Genomic DNA, 22,537 nt, shown 5'->3' on the forward strand with positions numbered 1-22,537 from the left:
CCTCTAAGCATGTCAATATATTTGAGAAGTCTCATTGATACACTGTATGTCATACCTGTATACGGAGCGTGGCATCTGTATTTTTGGGAGGAGATCCAGAATCCCGGGCCTGAATGGTCACTGTATAGAGGGATCGTTCTGCATGGTGCATAGAAGTCGCTGTACGTAGCTCTCCTGTGTGTGGATGAAGAGTGAACCGCTCTGTCCATGGACCTGTGGAGATGGTTATACCAGTTACCTGCAGCAAAGTGCAGTATAAGTCCATGAAGCTGTGGATTAGTGAGCACCCATGCCCCAGGATAAGCGGGTGATCCCTGGGTGTAGGCAATGTTTTATAGCAGGGATGCTTAACTTGTGGCTGTCACTGTGCGGTGTGGGGGGGGGGGGAGACTCCACACCAAACACCGATGGGAGGCAGGAACAGAAACTAGGCCTGGACACAGGGGGAAAGGGAGCTGGTCACCTCCTAGAGCAACCCTGATGCAAGTCCTGACTAACTAATAAGTATGAACAGGCCTCAATGGTAGGGGAGTTCATACACCGGAACCTAGGGCCCTAACTCACTTTGTAGAATACTGGTAATAGTGTTAGGACTAGAGACGACCGGTTCCTCCACTAGAAGGATGAACCAATAATCACCTCAGGGCTTGAAACAAAGGAAAGAGGAAGACAAAACTTACTGTCATGTTCTAGCACGGGTCCACCTGACCGCTAGAACATCTAACAACAAGTTTTCAGTAATGTTATAGTAGGTGTCAACCTAACCCCTAGAACATCCTCCAACTAAAGTATAAGCCCATTAAACACAAACATAGAGAGATGACAGTGAGTAGCAAACTGGAACGGCAGGTAAGAAATCAGTGGTAAGAACAACCACTGGACAAAAAGCACCGATATATTAGGCCACTTACTTGAACCCATGCATATGTACTGGAACCCGAACACCATACAGGACACAGTACAAACAACAAACACAGAACCCAGCACACCAGTAACTGCCTGGACCCCTATGCGGAAAGAATGCACGGTGGCCTCAGGCAGAGCTGCACACTGACTTGTTGTTCCCCCTCCGGGGAACCCAAGAGCCCTCTCACCAAAGGCGCAGACAGGGGAAATGTCTAGCATCCATGCAGAACTATACACACCAGAAACAGACCAGACATGGGACAATAACTTGACATACAACACCAACCCATAACATAAACCATACCAGACATAGAAACAGAGTAGGAAGGGAAGGTGACATCAATGTCTCACTAGGTGGCCCTCAAGAACTGGGCAGATGGAACGCCCACTTCTTCCCGGTGCCCCCTCTGCTCAATTCTCCACTTCTTCCTGGTGCCCCCCTCCTCTCAATCCTCCACTTCTTCCTGGTGCCCCCTCCTCTCAATCCTCCACTTCTTCCTGGTGCCCCCTCCGCTTAATCCTCCACTTCTTCCTGGTGCCCCTCTTCAACTCCACTTCTTCCTGGTGCCCCCTCTGCTCAATCCTCCACCTCTTCCTGGTGCCCCTCTTCAACTCCACTTCTTCCTGGTGCCCCCTCCGCTCAGTCCTCCACTTCTTCCTGGTGCCCCCTCCGCTCAATCCTCCACTTCTTTCTGGTGCCCCCCTCCTCTCAATCCTCCACTTCTTCCTGGTGCCCCTCCTCTCAATCCTCCACTTCTTTCTGGTGCCCCCCTCCTCTCAATCCTCCACTTCTTCCTGGTGCCCCCTCCTCTCAATCCTCAACTTCTTCCTGGAGCCCCTCTTCAACTCCACTTCTCCCTGGTGCCCCCACAGCTCAATCCTCCACTTCTTTCTGGTGCCCCCTCTGCTGAATCCTCCACTTCTTCCTGGTGCCCCCTCCGCTCAGTCCTCCACTTCTTCCTGGTGCCTCTCTGCTCAAAACTCCATATTTTCCTGGTGCCGGGGTCTCTCTTACCCTTCCCATACAACATCACAAAGAGGCCTACTCAGCGTCAGACTAAGGGCTTCTAATAGAGCAGGGACTTCTACTACGCCTCCTGTAAGTGTACTTCTATGTATGTATGTAGATATGTAAGTATACATGTATGTATGTGGATATGTAAGTATACATGTATATATTGTTGGAAGGCGCAAGGGACTGTCATTGACAGAAAGTATGTGTCACCGAGGTTCCTGGCCTCGATGGAGTAAGTGCCGGTATTCATGTGTCAGCAGCAGTTGCTGTTTGACACCTTGCTATTTAGTATAGCTGTAATAGCTGATCCAGGATGGCTGTTACTGGAAGTAGTCAAAGTGCTGGGTGGGTGACTACTCCCCACGTTCCAGGCCGGGTCTTGACTAGCCTATATAAAAAACCCAGCCAGCAGTGTCAGCTGGTGGTAATTACCTCTCTCTGACAGATGAGCTCTGGCAATCGCTGGATTGGGATCTGAGCCGTGTGCTAGGCTGGAGGCCTGAGTTTGGGAGGTCTGCTCTGTCCTGAGCAATGCTGATCGGGTGTGAACTAACACCTAGGATAACAGGTGACTCTTTTGCTGTATGAACTGTCTAGGTGTGAACGAACACCAAAACTGCAAATGGACCGTAGTACTGAAGTTTTTGAGTTACAAACTGGTCTTTGCCTCTATACTGTGTCTGCTTGTCCTGTCTACCAGAGCGAATCCCCATAGTATGTAGATATGTAAGTATACATGTAGATATGCAAGTAAACATGCATGTAGATATTTAATATACATGTATGTAGACACGTAAGTGGACGTATCTATGTAGATATGTAAGTATACATGTATGTAGATATATGTATTGTAAGGGATCGCTCTCTCAAGCAGAGCAGCAATGACAGATTCCCGTGTGCATTCTGTATTTTGCAGAACGGAACAGCTGGCCTGTAATAGATCAGTGCTATCCTTGTCAGTAATGCGGACAATAATAGGACATGTTCTATTTTTTTGCAGAACGGAAATACAGACATATGGAAATGGAATGCACACGGAGTACCTTCCGTTTTTTTGCAAAAATAACAAAACGGAACGGACACGGAATGAAAATATGTTTGTGTGTATGAGGCCTGAGAGAGAGGTCTTGGAAAAGGAAGCCTGCAGAGGCTCTGTGTGATCTCAGCCAGAAGGGCTGAGGGGCCATGAGGCTGTGTGAAAGCCTGAGGAAAGAGGGTTGCACGGTCAGAGTTGGGAGGACTTATGGACCATATTCCCCCAAAGGTACTGGTGTGGTCACAGCCAGGAAGCTGCTGGACCGCATGGCTGAGAAAATCGTGGCTTACGTTCCACCATAGAGTACCAATCACCGAAACGTTATATGGAATTAACTAAAATCAATCTTTTATTAGAGCTATCTAAAAAATAAACGGAGAGGATAGACTGTACCTAAATTAAAACCTTCCTAGTTGATAAACATCTGTCCACAACACCTCAAGCGACAAACTACCAAACAACCAGCTGGTCTGCTTGGAGCACACGTAACACTGCGTGCGTAGTCGCAAGGGTGTGGACACGAATCAACTATAAAAACCACGTGAGTGTGACTCAAAGGGGAGGGCGGTAGCCAGCAAATGGAGCCAACGCTAGAGTAGTCCCTAGCAGTGTGTGACTGCTCCTGTGCTACCTCCACAACAGGTGCCTCACAGGGGTATGTGCGGCAATGGTGCCATTAATCTATTACCCGGCAACTTGGTAAACAAACCCAATAAACCTATTGCCCTGGGTGTAACACACCGGTTGATAAACATCTGCCCACACTCAGCAGTTAACTGATTGAAAACAAACGCACGTGCCCACCATAACGCTGCTGGGTACGTACACACAGCTACTGCGGTGTGAGCATGAATCACCGGGGAATGACTTGGCTGTCTATATTCCTTAGTTTACCCCCACTGGCTGCTCGACACGTTTCACCATCTCTGGCTCGTCAGGAGCAAAGTATATTTGGGGGTGGACAAACAAACTAGAAGCCGCCAGTCTCACGTCCTGAGGCTGTGGCAACAGCTCTAGAATGGCCGTACACGGCCGCATGAGCATGCAGGTTATAAGGAGGAGGTCCCCCCCCCCTCCACAGGATCGAGCCTGTCACGCTGGACAGGATACAAGAGACAACAGAAATCCACAAACAAGTGTCTAGGCCAGAAGCTGGGGATAAAGGTCGCCTCCTTACAAATCCCTACCAGCTCTCCCTAGACTTCTGTGCCCATGTTCAGACCCTAGAGGTGGGAATAAACGTGCCCCCGTGCCTAAGGCCTCATGCACACAACAGTTTTTTTTCACGGCCCGCAAAAACGGGGTCCGTGGGTCCGTGATCCGTGACTGTTTTTCCGTCCGTGGGTCTTCCTTGATTTTTGGAGGATCCACGGACATGAAAAAAAAGTCATTTTGGTGTCCGCCTGGCCGTGCGGAGCCAAACGGATCCGTCCTGAATTACAATGCAAGTCAATGGGGACGGATCCGTTTGATGTTGACACAATATGGTGCCATTTCAAACGGATCCGTCCCCATTGACTTTCAATGTAAAGTTTGGAGTTCTTTTATACCATCGGATTGGAGTTTTCTCCAATCCGATGGTATATTTTAACTTGTAGCGTCCCCATCACCATGGGAACGCCTCTATGTTAGAATATACTGTCGGATATGAGCTACATCGTGAAACTCATTTCCGACAGTATATTCTAACACAGAGGCGTTCCCATGGTGATGGAGACGCTTCAGGTTAGAATATACAAAAAAACTGTGTACATGACTGTCCCCTGCTGCCTGGCAGACCCCCCCCCCTGTTTTTAACTCATTGGTGGCCAGTGGGCCCCCCCTCCCCTGTTGTTAACTCGTTGGTGGCCAGTGTGCGCACCCCCCTCCCTCCCTCCCTCTATTGTAATAATAGCATTGGGGCCAGTGTGCCTCTATGTATATATATTATACAGTATATTGTATTATACTCTATGTGTATATATTATACAGTATATTGTGTTATACTCTATGTATATATATTATACAGTATATTGTGTTATACTCTATGTATATATATTATACAGTATATTGTGTTATACTCTATGTATATATATTATACAGTATATTGTGTGATACTCTGTGTATATATTATACAGTATATTGTATTATACTCTATGTATATATATATTATACAGTATATTGTGTTATACTCTATGTATATATATTATACAGTATATTGTGTGATACTCTGTGTATATATTATACAGTATATTGTATTATACTCTATGTATATATATATTATACAGTATATTGTGTTATACTCTATGTGTATATATATTATACAGTATATTGTGTTATACTCTATGTGTATATATATTATACAGTATATTGTGTTATACTCTATGTATATATATTATACAGTATATTGTGTTATACTCTATGTATATATATATTATACAGTATATTGTGTTATACTCTATGTATATATATTATACAGTATATTGTGTTATACTCTATGTATATATATATTATACAGTATATTGTGTGATACTCTGTGTATATATTATACAGTATATTGTGTTATACTCTATGTATATATATATTATACAGTATATTGTGTTATACTCTATGTATATATATATTATACAGTATATTGTGTGATACTCTGTGTATATATTATACAGTATATTGTGTTATACTCTATGTATATATATATTATACAGTATATTGTGTGATACTCTGTGTATATATTATACAGTATATTGTGTGATACTCTGTGTATATATTATACAGTATATTGTATTATACTCTATGTGTATATATATTATACAGTATATTGTGTTATACTCTATGTATACATATTATACAGTATATTGTATTATACTCTATGTATATATATATTATACAGTATATTGTATTATACTCTATGTATATGTATATATTATACAGTATATTGTATTATACTCTATGTGTATATATATTATACAGTATATTGTGTTATACTCTATGTATATATATTATACAGTATATTGTATTATACTCTATGTATATATATTATACAGTATATTGTGTTATACTCTATGTATATATATATTATACAGTATATTGTGTTATACTCTATGTATATATATTATACAGTATATTGTGTTATACTCTATGTATATATATTATACAGTATATTGTGTTATACTCTATGTATATATATTATACAGTATATTGTATTATACTCTATGTGTATATATTATACAGTATATTGTATTATACTCTATGTATATATATATTATACAGTATATTGTATTATACTCTATGTGTATATTATACAGTATATTGTATTATACTCTATGTATATATATATTATACAGTATATTGTATTATACTCTATGTATATATATATTATACAGTATATTGTATTATACTCTATGTGTATATTATACAGTATATTGTATTATACTCTATGTATATATATATTATACAGTATATTGTATTATACTCTATGTATATATATTATACAGTATATTGTGTTATACTCTATGTATATATATATTATACAGTATATTGTATTATACTCTATGTATATATATTATACAGTATATTGTATTATACTCTATGTATATATATATTATACAGTATATTGTGTTATACTCTATGTATATATATATTATACAGTATATTGTGTTATACTCTATGTATATGTATATATTATACAGTATATTGTATTATACTCTATGTATATATTATACAGTATATTGTATTATACTCTATGTATATATATATTATACAGTATATTGTGTTATACTCTATGTATATATATATTATACAGTATATTGTGTTATACTCTATGTATATATATATTATACAGTATATTGTATTATACTCTATGTATATATATTTCACTATTACCGTATCTAGTTTATTAGAATACATATCTAAGTATAAACCACATTTCCTACCTATACAACGCACCTTTTTCCACCACAAAGTGTCAGTGCGTCTTATGGGGTAAGTACAGGAGGACATGGGAGTAGTGGCCCGTGGCCCGTGGCCCTGTACTCACCACTCCCTGGTCTTCCTCGACCACTCGCTGTGCTTTGCGCTCTGTAACCTCATGCTGTGCGATGTCAGGTCACAGCGTGGCAGGAAGACCAGGAAGAGCGCTGGGTTTCAGGATCGGCGGAGCAGGAGCAGTAAGTAGTTTTATGTTTTTTTTCTCTGATCTGAGCATGGAGGTCTGATTGGGGGTCATTCACATTGGGCTGTAATCTTGTAGTGTCCCACTAGGTAAAGGTGGGCACTACACAAGGGTCAATTGGGTTACATTGTCCTCCTACTCCTAAGGGACAGTGGCATTCTATTTAACTATGCATTTTAATGTATTTTTCTATGTGTTATTACATGTGTTGGTTCCCCTGTTAATGCTCAGCAGGCCTATTAGGGTGTAGTGTAGCATCCCAGACACTAGAGGGAGATAGAGAGCCCCTAGTATATGTATTGTTCCCCTGTTACATGCACAGCAGGCCTATTGGGGTGTAGTGTAGCATCCCAGACACTAGAGGGAGATAGGGAGCCCCTAGTATATGTATTGTTCCCCTGTGACATGCACAGCAGGCCTATTGGGGTGTAGTTAGACATCCTAGACTCTAGAGAGAGATAGAGAGCCCCTAGTATATGTATTGTTCCCCTGTGACATGCACAGCAGGCCTATTGGGGTGTAGTGTAGCATCCTAGACACTAGAGGGAGATAGAGAGCCCCTAGTATATGTATTGTTCCCCTGTGACATGCTCAGCAGGCCTATTAGGGTGTAGTGTAGCATCCCAGACACTAGAGGGAGATGGAGAGCCCCTAGTATATGTATTGTTCCCCTGTGACATGCACAGCAGGCCTATTGGGGTGTAGTTAGACATCCTAGACACTAGAGGGAGATAGAGATCCCCTAGTATATGTATGGTTCCCCTGTGACATGCACAGCAGGCCTATTGGGGTGTAGTTAGACATCCTAGACACTAGAGGGAGATAGAGAGCCCCTAGTATATGTATTGTTCCCCTGTGACATGCTCAGCAGGCCTATTGGGGTGTAGTGTAGCATCCCAGACACTAGAGGGAGATAGAGAGCCCCTAGTATATGTATGGTTCCCCTGTGACATGCTCAGCAGGCCTATTGGGGTGTAGTGTAGCATCCTAGACTCTAGAGGGAGATAGGGAGCCCCTAGTATATGTATGGTTCCCCTGTGACATGCACAGCAGGCCTATTGGGGTGTAGTTAGACATCCCAGACACTAGAGGGAGATAGAGAGCCCCTAGTATATGTATTGTTCCCCTGTTACATGCACAGCAGGCCTATTGGGGTGTAGTTAGAAATCCTAGACACTAGAGGGAGATAGAGAGCCCCTAGTATATGTATGGTTCCCCTGTGACATGCACAGCAGGCCTATTAGGGTGTAGTGTAGCATCCTAGACACTAGAGGGAGATAGAGAGCCCCTAGTATATGTATGGTTCCCCTGTGACATGCACAGCAGGCCTATTGGGGTGTAGTTAGACATTCTAGACACTAGAGGGAGATAGAGAGCCCCTAGTATATGTATGGTTCCCCTGTTACATGCACAGCAGGCCTATTGGGGTGTAGTTAGACATCCCAGACACTAGAGGGAGATAGGGAGCCCCTAGTATATGTATTGTTCCCCTGTGACATGCTCAGCAGGCCTATTAGGGTGTAGTGTAGCATCCTAGACTCTAGAGGGAGATAGGGAGCCCCTAGTATATGTATTGTTCCCCTGTGACATGCTCAGCAGGCCTATTGGGGTGTAGTGTAGCATCCCAGACACTAGAGGGAGATAGAGAGCCCCTAGTATATGTATTGTTCCCCTGTGACATGCACAGCAGGCCTATTGGGGTGTAGTTAGACATCCTAGACACTAGAGGGAGATAGAGATCCCCTAGTATATGTATGGTTCCCCTGTGACATGCACAGCAGGCCTATTGGGGTGTAGTTAGACATCCCAGACACTAGAGGGAGATAGAGAGCCCCTAGTATATGTATGGTTCCCCTGTGACATGCACAGCAGGCCTATTGGGGTGTAGTTAGACATTCTAGACACTAGAGGGAGATAGAGAGCCCCTAGTATATGTATGGTTCCCCTGTTACATGCACAGCAGGCCTATTGGGGTGTAGTTAGACATCCCAGACACTAGAGGGAGATAGGGAGCCCCTAGTATATGTATTGTTCCCCTGTGACATGCTCAGCAGGCCTATTAGGGTGTAGTGTAGCATCCCAGACACTAGAGGGAGATAGAGAGCCCCTAGTATATGTATTGTTCCCCTGTGACATGCACAGCAGGCCTATTGGGGTGTAGTTAGACATCCTAGACACTAGAGGGAGATAGAGATCCCCTAGTATATGTATGGTTCCCCTGTGACATGCACAGCAGGCCTATTGGGGTGTAGTTAGACATTCTAGACACTAGAGGGAGATAGAGAGCCCCTAGTATATGTATGGTTCCCCTGTGACATGCACAACAGGCCTATTTGGGTGTAGTTAGACATCCTAGACACTAGAGGGAGATAGAGAGCCCCTAGTATATGTATGGTTCCCCTGTGACATGCACAGCAGGCCTATTGGGGTGTAGTTAGACATCCTAGACACTAGAGGGAGATAGAGAGCCCCTAGTATATGTATTGTTCCCCTGTGACATGCTCAGCAGGCCTATTGGGGTGTAGTGTAGCATCCCAGACACTAGAGGGAGATAGATAGCCCCTAGTATATGTATGGTTCCCCTGTGACATGCACAGCAGGCCTATTGGGGTGTAGTTAGACATCCTAGACACTAGAGGGAGATAGAGAGCCCCTAGTATATGTATGGTTCCCCTGTGACATGCTCAGCAGGCCTATTAGGGTGTAGTGTAGCATCCTAGACACTAAAAGGGAGATAGAGAGCCCCTAGTATATGTATGGTTCCCCTGTGACATGCTCAGCAGGCCTATTGGGGTGTAGTGTAGCATCCTAGACACTAGAGGGAGATAGGGAGCCCCTAGTATATGTATGGTTCCCCTGTGACATGCTCAGCAGGCCTATTAGGGTGTAGTGTAGCATCCTAGACTCTAGAGGGAGATAGGGAGCCCCTAGTATATGTATGGTTCCCCTGTGACATGCACAACAGGCCTATTTGGGTGTAGTTAGACATCCTAGACACTAGAGGGAGATAGAGAGCCCCTAGTATATGTATGGTTCCCCTGTGACATGCACAGCAGGCCTATTGGGGTGTAGTTAGACATCCTAGACACTAGAGGGAGATAGAGAGCCCCTAGTATATGTATGGTTCCCCTGTGACATGCTCAGCAGGCCTATTGGGGTGTAGTGTAGCATCCTAGACACTAGAGGGAGATAGGGAGCCCCTAGTAAATGTATTGTTCCCCTGTGACATGCACAGCAGGCCTATTGGGGTGTAGTTAGACATCCTAGACACTAGAGGGAGATAGAGAGCCCCTAGTATATGTATGGTTCCCCTGTGACATGCTCAGCAGGCCTATTAGGGTGTAGTGTAGCATCCTAGACTCTAGAGGGAGATAGAGAGCCCCTAATATATGTATTGTTCCCCTGTTACATGCACAGCAGGCCTATTGGGGTGTAGTTAGACATCCTAGACACTAGAGGGAGATAGAGAGCCCCTAGTATATGTATTGTTCCCCTGTTACATGCACAGCAGGCCTATTGGGGTGTAGTTAGACATCCCAGACACTAGAGGGAGATAGGGAGCCCCTAGTATATGTATGGTTCCCCTGTGACATGCTCAGCAGGCCTATTAGGGTGTAGTGTAGCATCCTAGACTCTAGAGGGAGATAGGGAGCCCCTAGTATATGTATGGTTCCCCTGTGACATGCTCAGCAGGCCTATTGGGGTGTAGTTAGACATCCCAGACACTAGAGGGAGATAGGGAGCCCCTAGTATATGTATGGTTCCCCTGTGACATGCACAACAGGCCTATTTGGGTGTAGTTAGACATCCTAGACACTAGAGGGAGAAAGAGCCCCTAGTATATGTATGCTTCCCCTGTGACATGCACAGCAGGCCTATTGGGGTGTAGTTAGAAATCCTAGACACTAGAGGGAGATAGAGAGCCCCTAGTATATGTATGGTTCCCCTGTGACATGCTCAGCAGGCCTTTTGGGGTGTAGTGTAGCATCCTAGACACTAGAGGGAGATAGGGAGCCCCTAATATATGTATTGTTCCCCTGTTACATGCACAGCAGGCCTATTGGGGTGTAGTTAGACATCCTAGACACTAGAGGGAGATAGAGAGCCCCTAGTATATGTATTGTTCCCCTGTTACATGCACAGCAGGCCTATTGGGGTGTAGTTAGACATCCCAGACACTAGAGGGAGATAGGGAGCCCCTAGTATATGTATGGTTCCCCTGTGACATGCTCAGCAGGCCTATTGGGGTGTAGTGTAGCATCCTAGACTCTAGAGGGAGATAGGGAGCCCCTAGTATATGTATGGTTCCCCTGTGACATGCTCAGCAGGCCTATTGGGGTGTAGTTAGACATCCCAGACACTAGAGGGAGATAGGGAGCCCCTAGTATATGTATGGTTCCCCTGTGACATGCACAACAGGCCTATTTGGGTGTAGTTAGACATCCTAGACACTAGAGGGAGAAAGAGCCCCTAGTATATGTATGCTTCCCCTGTGACATGCACAGCAGGCCTATTGGGGTGTAGTTAGAAATCCTAGACACTAGAGGGAGATAGAGAGCCCCTAGTATATGTATGGTTCCCCTGTGACATGCTCAGCAGGCCTTTTGGGGTGTAGTGTAGCATCCTAGACACTAGAGGGAGATAGGGAGCCCCTAGTAAATGTATTGTTCCCCTGTGACATGCACAGCAGGCCTATTGGGGTGTAGTTAGACATCCTAGACACTAGAGGGAGATAGAGAGCCCCTAGTATATGTATTGTTCCCCTGTTACATGCACAGCAGGCCTATTGGGGTGTAGTTAGACATCCCAGACACTAGAGGGAGATAGGGAGCCCCTAGTATATGTATGGTTCCCCTGTGACATGCTCAGCAGGCCTATTAGGGTGTAGTGTAGCATCCTAGACTCTAGAGGGAGATAGGGAGCCCCTAGTATATGTATGGTTCCCCTGTGACATGCTCAGCAGGCCTATTGGGGTGTAGTTAGACATCCCAGACACTAGAGGGAGATAGGGAGCCCCTAGTATATGTATGGTTCCCCTGTGACATGCACAACAGGCCTATTGGGGTGTAGTGTAGCATCCTAGACACTAGAGGGAGATAGAGAGCCCCTAGTATATGTATGGTTCCCCTGTGACATGCTCAGCAGGCCTATTAGGGTGTAGTGTAGCATCCTAGACTCTAGAGGGAGATAGGGAGCCCCTAGTATATGTATGGTTCCCCTGTGACATGCACAGCAGGCCTATTGGGGTGTAGTGTAGCATCCTAGACACTAGAGGGAGATAGAGAGCCCCTAGTATATGTATGGTTCCCCTGTGACATGCTCAGCAGGCCTATTGGGGTGTAGTTAGACATCCTAGACACTAGAGGGAGATAGAGAGCCCCTAATATATGTATTGTTCCCCTGTTACATGCACAGCAGGCCTATTGGGGTGTAGTTAGACATCCCAGACACTAGAGGGAGATAGAGAGCCCCTAGTATATGTATGGTTCCCCTGTGACATGCTCAGCAGGCCTATTGGGGTGTAGTTAGACATCCCAGACTCTAGAGGGAGATAGGGAGCCCCTAGTATATGTATGGTTCCCCTGTGACATGCTCAGCAGGCCTATTGGGGTGTAGTTAGACATCCCAGACACTAGAGGGAGATAGGGAGCCCCTAGTATATGTATGGTTCCCCTGTGACATGCTCAGCAGGCCTATTAGGGTGTAGTGTAGCATCCTAGACTCTAGAGGGAGATAGGGAGCCCCTAGTATATGTATGGTTCCCCTGTTACATGCACAGCAGGCCTATTGGGGTGTAGTTAGACATCCCAGACACTAGAGGGAGATAGAGAGCCCCTAGTATATGTATGGTTCCCCTGTGACATGCTCAGCAGGCCTATTAGGGTGTAGTGTAGCATCCTAGACTCTAGAGGGAGATAGGGAGCCCCTAGTATATGTATGGTTCCCCTGTTACATGCACAGCAGGCCTATTGGGGTGTAGTTAGACATCCCAGACACTAGAGGGAGATAGGGAGCCCCTAGTATATGTATTGTTCCCCTGTGACATGCTCAGCAGGCCTATTGGGGTGTAGTGTAGCATCCTAGACGCTAGAGGGAGATAGGGAGCCCCTAGTATATGTATGGTTCCCCTGTGACATGCTCAGCAGGCCTATTAGGGTGTAGTGTAGCATCCTAGACGCTAGAGGGAGATAGGGAGCCCCTAGTATATGTATTGTTCCCCTGTGACATGCTCAGCAGGCCTATTAGGGTGTAGTGTAGCATCCTAGACGCTAGAGGGAGATAGGGAGCCCCTAGTATATGTATTGTTCCCCTGTGACATGCTCAGCAGGCCTATTGGGGTGTAGTTAGACATCCTAGACACTAGAGGGAGATAGGGAGCCCCTAGTATATGTATGGTTCCCCTGTGACATGCACAGCAGGCCTATTGGGGTGTAGTGTAGCATCCTAGACGCTAGAGGGAGATAGGGAGCCCCTAGTATATGTATTGTTCCCCTGTGACATGCTCAGCAGGCCTATTGGGGTGTAGTTAGACATCCTAGACACTAGAGGGAGATAGGGAGCCCCTAGTATATGTATTGTTCCCCTGTTACATGCTCAGCAGGTCTATCTGGGTGTAGTTAGACATCCTAGACACTAGAGGGAGATAGGGAGCCCCTAGTATAAATATCCAGGCCCAGACAGGGAGGCGTTAGTCTGTAGTCAGGAGTCTGTGGAGACAGAAGTGAGAAGGCACCAGCCCGGGATATGCTGAGGGCCTCCTCCTGACATGCAGCTGGACAGTCCAGGCTTCTAGTTGCCATCAGGAGGCTAGTAGAAGTGAAGCCTAGCCTGCCTGAGGATAAAGAGCCAGAGTTAGCTCACAAGAATCAACCCCAGTAGAAGAGATGAGCCTTCTGGGAGAAACCTGCAGCACCCTCAAGCCAAGCAGCGCCAGAGTATCCAGCTAGACGCAAGTAAGCTGAAGGGCAGAAGGATTACAAACATAGTGCAAGGATTGGGACCTACTAAAAGGAATGACATTGTGGACGCCCATAGAGAGTAAGGGAAATGTGATATGTGAATTAGAGAGAAAACCATGTGACAGATCTGATAATTATGTAGCGGCTTTTACTCTCCAAGTTCAGTAGATTATTTAATGTTCAGATTACGTGGAATTATCACTGTTTTCTGCAGAATGACGAGGGTGACGGACACAAGGAACGCCCATAGACTGTAATGGGAAGTAAACTCTGAGCTCATCTGCAGGTAAATCTGTTATGTAGGACATTAGCCTGATAATCCCACTTAAAGGAGTTGTCTGGGTGCAGAGCTGAACCCGGACATACCCCCATTTCCCCCCGGCAGCCGCCCTGCAGTTCATGCTCCGATGCTCTCCTTTGCCCTGCGCTAAATCGCACAGGGCAAAGGCATTTTCAGGAGTTCCGGTGGCGAACTAGGCTCTCCATGGGGCTGCCAGGAAGCCCGGTGACGTCACCGGCACTGATGGGCGGGCTTTAGCTCTGCCCTAGCCAGTAAAACCCCCCACTCATCTGTCCATGGTTCCGTTGCTGATCCGTTGCTGGAAGCTTCTGGTCCCCAAAGAAACGGGAAGCAGCTTGGTCCTGTGACCACTGCGGACAATCGAAGGCTTCAGTGGTCACAGCGGACTGAATCCTGTGAATGAAAGGAGCAGCGGCGGGACAGCAGACCGGGGGAGCGGGGGGTTTGTATGTTCAGGGCACAGGATAGGAACCCAAGAGGTTTTGGTTCCAAGGCTGGACAACCCCTTTAATCTTGGAGTCTAATCTGGGGGTCTTTATTCTTTTTGGGGTCTCTTCTGGGGTCCGTATTAAGAAGGGTTTATTCCGCCATGTAAAATGTATTTTTGAAAAACGGTTAGAACGTGATAAAAGAATAAAGCAATGATTCCTTCTGCCCCGCCGCTCTCCTTCTGCTGCTGCCCGTGACCTCGCTGGTCTCTGCACCTCCAAGTCCCTCTCCACTCGGACATGTGACGGCTGCGGCCAGCAAGCGGCGGGGATCACAGGGCAGCAGCGGGCACACTACTGGTGGAGGCCCAGGGGGCAGCTGGATAGGGGATTCTTTGCTATAGAGGGTCGGAACCTCCTGGGGCCTTATACAAAATCTGGAACAGAGCCCCATCTACCATGTGCCATTGATTAATACTGGTGACATGCCAGACGGCCTACACATCCTCAACCAAAGACGTCTGCACAGGAAAGTGAGCAACTCCGATCAGGCGCCACCTGTGAGTCACCGGATCTGCATTTGCTCTGCCTTGGACTGCTTCTAATGTCTTTTCATCTCTCTATTAGAAAATCAGGTCATTTTAAGTGATTCTTGGAAGGTGAGGGGGGGGGGGGTGCTACCCAACTTTCCATAATGTGCCTAGGGCACCAAAATACCTTGCCCTGCTCCTGCAGCCAGGTAGACCTTTGCTAATGTAGGTGCACATAGATCTAGTCCTACAATTTGTCACATTTGTGCTGATCTGGTGTCGAGGAATCCTCTGGCCATCTCGCTGTACATTTATACAAGATCCCACAGCATGAAGATAGGTGAGTATGCTTCTGGAGATGATGTCTACTGTATCATTCAAGACATCGGTCAGCGCCCAGCTTCTGCCATGTCATCAGTCATTCAAGATGGTATAATGCATAAGACTCGTCTTTATTCATTACATGCTTTTATCTGTAACCTGATGTACTTATATAAGTGGTAGGTACCTGACAGGCTGTAGGTCACTGTCCCATTCTCGCCTTCATCTGCATCCTTGGCCATGATGGAAACCACAAATGCACCAGACAATTTCCCTTCCATTATCTAAAGGAGAACAGTTATAGAAGATTTTATAAGGAACATCAATGGACATTGCATGACCCTGGAGAAGATGGGGTCCTCTCCTCCAGCCATGGTCATTACCTGCACAGTTGTCTCTCTCCCAGGGCTGGGGTGTAGGAACACTGGATGGTTGTCATTCTCATCCAACACAGAGACATGGATGGTGCCCGTCACACTGCGTGGAGGTGCCCCTCCATCCTGGGCAGTTACCAGTAGCTGGTACGTGGCCTGGTGCTCCCGATCCAGACTCCGTCTTACTGATAGCTCCCCTACACAGAGAAGAGATGTGTGAGGAGGACGCTCCGATGCCCACAGCCCGGACACAACATAACTCCAGGTTCCCTGGTCACCCAATTCTATATTTTTACTTTTTAGTAGTCAGACTGGTTGGAAACAATATTTATTCATTCTCATGGTGTTTCTGTTTTCCATCAGATGCAAGACCGTTTTTGGGTGGCTGTGGGAGACCCCCAGGAGACTTTGGGGTATTCTTTGATGACATTGGGAAAACATAACAGGTATTACATTTAGGGGGAGACTGTGGATAGAAGATGAATTACTGGTCCTACCTGTGTGTGGATGTATGGTGAAGTCAGTTTCTTGTGCAGGAAGTCTGTACGTGACCCGTCCGTTTTGTCCTGCGTCTCTGTCGGTGGCGCTGACCCTTCCCACAATCTCGCCTGGTGGTTGGTTCTCAGAGATGCTCATGAAATACCTCTCCTCGCTCAACCTTGGAGCATTGTCATTCTCATCAGTGACACGAACACGTACAGTGCATGTGGCGGTGCGGCTTCCAGAGCCCCCTGATGCCAACACAGCAAGTACATATACTTCTCGGCTCTCCCTGTCCAATGCTCCGCGGACATACAACCATCCTGTTTCTGGCTCCACGCTAAATCCTACTGCATCAGCATCTGTTCTCAGCCTGTAACGCAAGGGGTTCTCCTTTCCTCCAGGAAGTAATGCTTGCACCTGTAAAAGTCGACTCATGGGCGGACTACCTTCCCGGACCTCCACACGATAATCAGATGCTCCACAAGCAGGCTCAGACTCCTGCTCAATTACAAGGACTGTGATCTCTAACTCTGAAGAAAGTTGGGGGAACCCACCATCAAGTGCAAGCACGTGAAGCTCATAACTTTCCTGGCTCAGGGGTCCAGTGATTTGAATCTGTCCAGAACCATCGATGCTAAAGGGACCCTGAGAAATTAGCTGGTAATGAATCTGTCCATTGGCTCCTACATCTGGGTCCAAGGCTTTAGCCGTGAATATGATGGAGTCAACAGGTGTGGACCCCTGGATTCTCAGGGTGTGTGAGGATGACATGAACGTTGGTGGATTATCATTAACATCAGTAATTCGTAGACTGACCCGTGCTTGGGTGTAAGCTGGAGGTGACCCACTATGAGCCTTAACTTCTAGAAGAAGCTCTGTCTCCTGTTCTCGATCGAGCTGCCGACGTGTAGACAATATTCCAGAATGGGGATCCAAAGATAAAAGTCCACGGGGGTCACCATAAGCCAAGGAGTAGAGAATGACACCAGGAGCACCTAGAAAGAGGGAGAGATGATAAACCCACAGAATGTAAGATTGGAATCATGAACAAGTGTCGGATGGAGAAGGTACCTGGTGGGTTGCTAGCCTTCACACTGCCCACGATAGTCCCTGGCGGAGTGTCTTCAGGCACGATGAAGTCATACTGAGGCTGGAGAAAGGTAGGGATGTGGGCAGAGCTGGGTAAAATGCTAACATTTACCCAGGCGTTCACTTCTGCTCTGACTCCACCACCGTCCTGTGCTCCCACCTCAAGATGTAGGACAGAGCCAGCCCGGGCAGACAGAGAACGTGCCACGAAAAGGCTACCTAAAAGAGATATCTGAGTGTCATCATACACCATAAATATACTACCGCCGCAATGGGATTATAAGGACAGTATACCACCGCCACCATGGGATCTTACAGATAATACACTACAACCACCATAGGAAACTATACTACCACCACCATGGGATCTTACAGATAATACACTACATAGGATAATACTACAACCACCATAGGATAATATACTACCACCACCATTACATTTTCAGGATCATATACCACCACCAGCATGGGATAATTGTGTAGCGGTCCAGATGCCATGAATACCGTACCCACATTAATGCCCGGCCTTTGTTTGTCCAGTACTTCCTCCTCTCCTGGAGGCATCAGGGTGGATTGTCGTTTTCAATGTCCCTGTCAATATCTTCCCTGCTGTTTCATACAATGGTGGAGGTCCATTAATTTCGGCTGACATGTATATCATCGGGGGGAGGGGGTGTATACGTGCCTGTAGTGTCCATTTTGCCTCATCTTACCTGTGTCAGGTTCAATGCGCAGAAGAGGAGGGTTATTTCCTGATAATATGTGGTAGGTCAGGGTGCCATGTAGTCCGTCGTCCTTATCACGAGCAGTCACACTAATTATGGGTGTTCCTGGAGGACTAAGGGCACTTACGCTAGCGCCATATTCTAGTGGATAAAAGACCGGACGGTTATCGTTCACATCTTCCACAGAGACCCGGACGAGGCATCCTGAGCTCAGGCCTCCCTGTGTGAACAGAGGAAGGGTGGATTAATAGGTTTCCTGCTATTATCACACCGCGGGCTCCGGCTGCTTATTCAATGGAAACCCCCATCTCCAAAGTCCCAGCACGGACCCCAGTTCTCTGGATCTATGTATTATTTCCATTCACAGACTAAGGGTTTCATTTGTAGATCCAAAGGGATGCAAGTCACGGGATGTTTAATGACCTTTCTAAATTCCGGACCTTATGGAAGAGATTTCCACAATCTACACAATGTGACTGATGTCTCCATATTCTGGATCCTATGACTGATGTCTCTATACTCTGGATCCTATGACTGATGTCTACATACTGCAGATCCTATGACTGATGTATCCATACACTAGCTCCTATGACTGATGTCTCCATATTCTAGATCCTATGACTGATGTCTCCATACTCTGGATCCTATGACTGATGTCTACATACTGCAGATCCTATGACTGATGTATCCATACACTAGCTCCTATGACTGATGTCTCCATATTGTAGATCCTATGACTGATGTCTCCATATTCTAGATCCTACGACTGATGTCTCCATACTCTAGATCCTTCGACTGATGTCTCCATACACTAGCTCCTATGACTGATGTCTCCATACTCTAGATCCTTCGACTGATGTCGCCATACACTAGCTCCTATGACTGATGTCTCCATACTCTGGATCCTATGACTGATGTCTCCTTACTCTGGATCCTCTGACTGATGTCTCCATACTCTAGCTCCTATGACTGATGTCTCCATACTCTAGCTCCTATGACTGATGTCTCCATACTCTAGCTCCTATGACTGATGTCTCCATACTCTAGCTCCTATGACTGATGTCTCCATACTCTAGCTCCTATGACTAATGTCTCCATACTCTAGCTCCTATGACTGATGTCTCCATACACTAGCTCCTATGACTGATGTCTCCATACTCTAGCTCCTATGACTGATGTCTCCATACTCTAGCTCCTATGACTGATGTCTCCATACTCTAGCTCCTATGACTGATGTCTCCATACTCTAGCTCCTATGACTGATGTCTCCATACTCTAGCTCCTATGACTGATGTCTCCATACTCTAGCTCCTATGACTGATGTCTCCATACACTAGCTCCTATGACTGATGTCTCCATACACTAGCTCCTATGACTGATGTCTCCATACTCTAGATCCTTCGACTGATGTCTCCATACTCTAGATCCTTCGACTGATGTCTCCATACTCTAGATCCTTCGACTGATGTCTCCATACACTAGCTCCTATGACTGATGTCTCCATACTCTAGATCCTTCGACTGATGTCGCCATACACTAGCTCCTATGATTGATGTCTCCATACTCTAGATCCTTCGACTGATGTCGCCATACACTAGCTCCTATGACTGATGTCTCCATACTCTGGATCCTATGACTGATGTCTCCTTACTCTGGATCCTATGACTGATGTCTCCATACTCTAGTTCCTATGACTGATGTCTCCATATTCTAGATCCTACGACTGATGTCTCCATACTCTAGATCCTTCGACTGATGTCTCCATACACTAGCTCCTATGACTGATGTCTCCATACTCTAGATCCTTCGACTGATGTCGCCATACACTAGCTCCTATGACTGATGTCTCCATACTCTGGATCCTATGACTGATGTCTCCTTACTCTGGATCCTATGACTGATGTCTCCTTACTCTGGATCCTATGACTGATGTCTCCATACACTAGCTCCTATGACTGATGTCTCCATACACTAGCTCCTATGACTGATGTCTCCATACACTAGCTCCTATGACTGATGTCTCCATACTCTAGCTCCTATGACTGATGTCTCCATACTCTAGCTCCTATGACTGATGTCTCCATACTCTAGCTCCTATGACTGATGTCTCCATACTCTAGCTCCTATGACTGATGTCTCCATACTCTAGCTCCTATGACTGATGTCTCCATACTCTAGCTCCTATGACTGATGTCTCCATACTCTAGCTCCTATGACTGATGTCTCCATACACTAGCTCCTATGACTGATGTCTCCATACACTAGCTCCTATGACTGATGTCTCCATACACTAGCTCCTATGACTGATGTCTCCATACTCTAGATCCTTCGACTGATGTCTCCATACACTAGCTCCTATGACTGATGTCTCCATACTCTAGATCCTTCGACTGATGTCGCCATACACTAGCTCCTATGACTGATGTCTCCATACTCTGGATCTTATGACTGATATCTACATACTGCAGATCCTATGACTGATGTATCCATACACTAGCTCCTATGACTGATGTCTCCACATTTTAGATCCTATTACTAATGTCTCCATATTGTAGATCCTATGACTGATGTCTCCATATTCTAGATCCTACGACTGATGTCTCCATACTCTAGATCCTTCGACTGATGTCTCCATACACTAGCTCCTATGACTGATGTCTCCATACTCTAGATCCTTCGACTGATGTCGCCATACACTAGCTCCTATGACTGATGTCTCCATACTCTGGATCCTATGACTGATGTCTCCATACTCTAGCTCCTATGACTGATGTCTCCATACTCTAGCTCCTATGACTGATGTCTCCATACTCTAGCTCCTATGACTGATGTCTCCATACTCTAGCTCCTATGACTGATGTCTCCATACTCTAGCTCCTATGACTGATGTCTCCATACTCTAGCTCCTATGACTGATGTCTCCATACACTAGCTCCTATGACTGATGTCTCCATACACTAGCTCCTATGACTGATGTCTCCATACACTAGCTCCTTCGACTGATGTCTCCATACTCTAGATCCTTCGACTGATGTCTCCATACACTAGCTCCTATGACTGATGTCTCCATACTCTAGATCCTTCGACTGATGTCGCCATACACTAGCTCCTATGACTGATGTCTCCATACTCTGGATCTTATGACTGATATCTACATACTGCAGATCCTATGACTGATGTATCCATACACTAGCTCCTATGACTGATGTCTCCACATTTTAGATCCTATTACTAATGTCTCCATATTGTAGATCCTATGACTGATGTCTCCATATTCTAGATCCTACGACTGATGTCTCCATACTCTAGATCCTTCGACTGATGTCTCCATACACTAGCTCCTATGACTGATGTCTCCATACTCTAGATCCTTCGACTGATGTCTCCATACTCTAGCTCCTATGACTGATGTCTCCATACTCTAGATCCTTCGACTGATGTCTCCATACACTAGCTCCTATGACTGATGTCTCCATACTCTAGATCCTTCGACTGATGTCGCCATACACTAGCTCCTATGACTGATGTCTCCATACTCTGGATCTTATGACTGATATCTACATACTGCAGATCCTATGACTGATGTATCCATACACTAGCTCCTATGACTGATGTCTCCATATTTTAGATCCTATTACTAATGTCTCCATATTGTAGATCCTATGACTGATGTCTCCATACTCTAGATCCTTCGACTGATGTCGCCATACACTAGCTCCTATGACTGATGTCTCCATACTCTGGATCCTATGACTGATGTCTCCTTACTCTGGATCCTATGACTGATGTCTCCATACACTAGCTCCTATGACTGATGTCTCCATACACTAGCTCCTATGACTGATGTCTCCGCACTCTAGCTTCTATGACTGATGTCTCCATACACTAGCTCCTATGACTGATGTCTCCATACACTAGCTCCTATGACTGATGTCTCCATACACTAGCTCCTATGACTGATGTCTCCATACACTAGCTCCTATGACTGATGTCTCCATTCACTAGCTCCTATGACTGATGTCTCCATACACTAGCTCCTATGACTGATGTCTCCATACACTAGCTCCTATGACTGATGTCTCCATACACTAGCTCCTATGACTGATGTCTCCATACTCTAGCTCCTATGACTGATGTCTCCATACTCTAGCTCCTATGACTGATGTCTCCATACTCTAGCTCCTATGACTGATGTCTCCATACTCTAGCTCCTATGACTG

General features: G+C 45.8%; 1 protein-coding gene across 1 annotated transcript in view; it reads right to left on the bottom strand.

Annotated features, from left to right (window-relative positions):
• DCHS1 (dachsous cadherin-related 1) overlaps positions 1 to 22,537 on the bottom strand; it is a 123,715-nt gene that overhangs the window by 43,934 nt on the left and 57,244 nt on the right. The window contains exons 4-9 of the mRNA XM_044288281.1: positions 18,306 to 18,537; positions 17,575 to 17,811; positions 16,518 to 17,498; positions 16,030 to 16,217; positions 15,834 to 15,930; positions 56 to 213 (exon numbers count right to left, since the gene is read on the bottom strand). Of these exons, the coding sequence (XP_044144216.1) occupies positions 56 to 213; positions 15,834 to 15,930; positions 16,030 to 16,217; positions 16,518 to 17,498; positions 17,575 to 17,811; positions 18,306 to 18,537 (1,893 nt within the window). The remainder of the gene's footprint in view (positions 1 to 55; positions 214 to 15,833; positions 15,931 to 16,029; positions 16,218 to 16,517; positions 17,499 to 17,574; positions 17,812 to 18,305; positions 18,538 to 22,537) is intronic.

The sequence above is a fragment of the Bufo gargarizans genome, chromosome 3 (assembly GCF_014858855.1).
Source record: "Bufo gargarizans isolate SCDJY-AF-19 chromosome 3, ASM1485885v1, whole genome shotgun sequence".
NCBI classification, from domain to species: domain Eukaryota; kingdom Metazoa; phylum Chordata; class Amphibia; order Anura; family Bufonidae; genus Bufo; species Bufo gargarizans.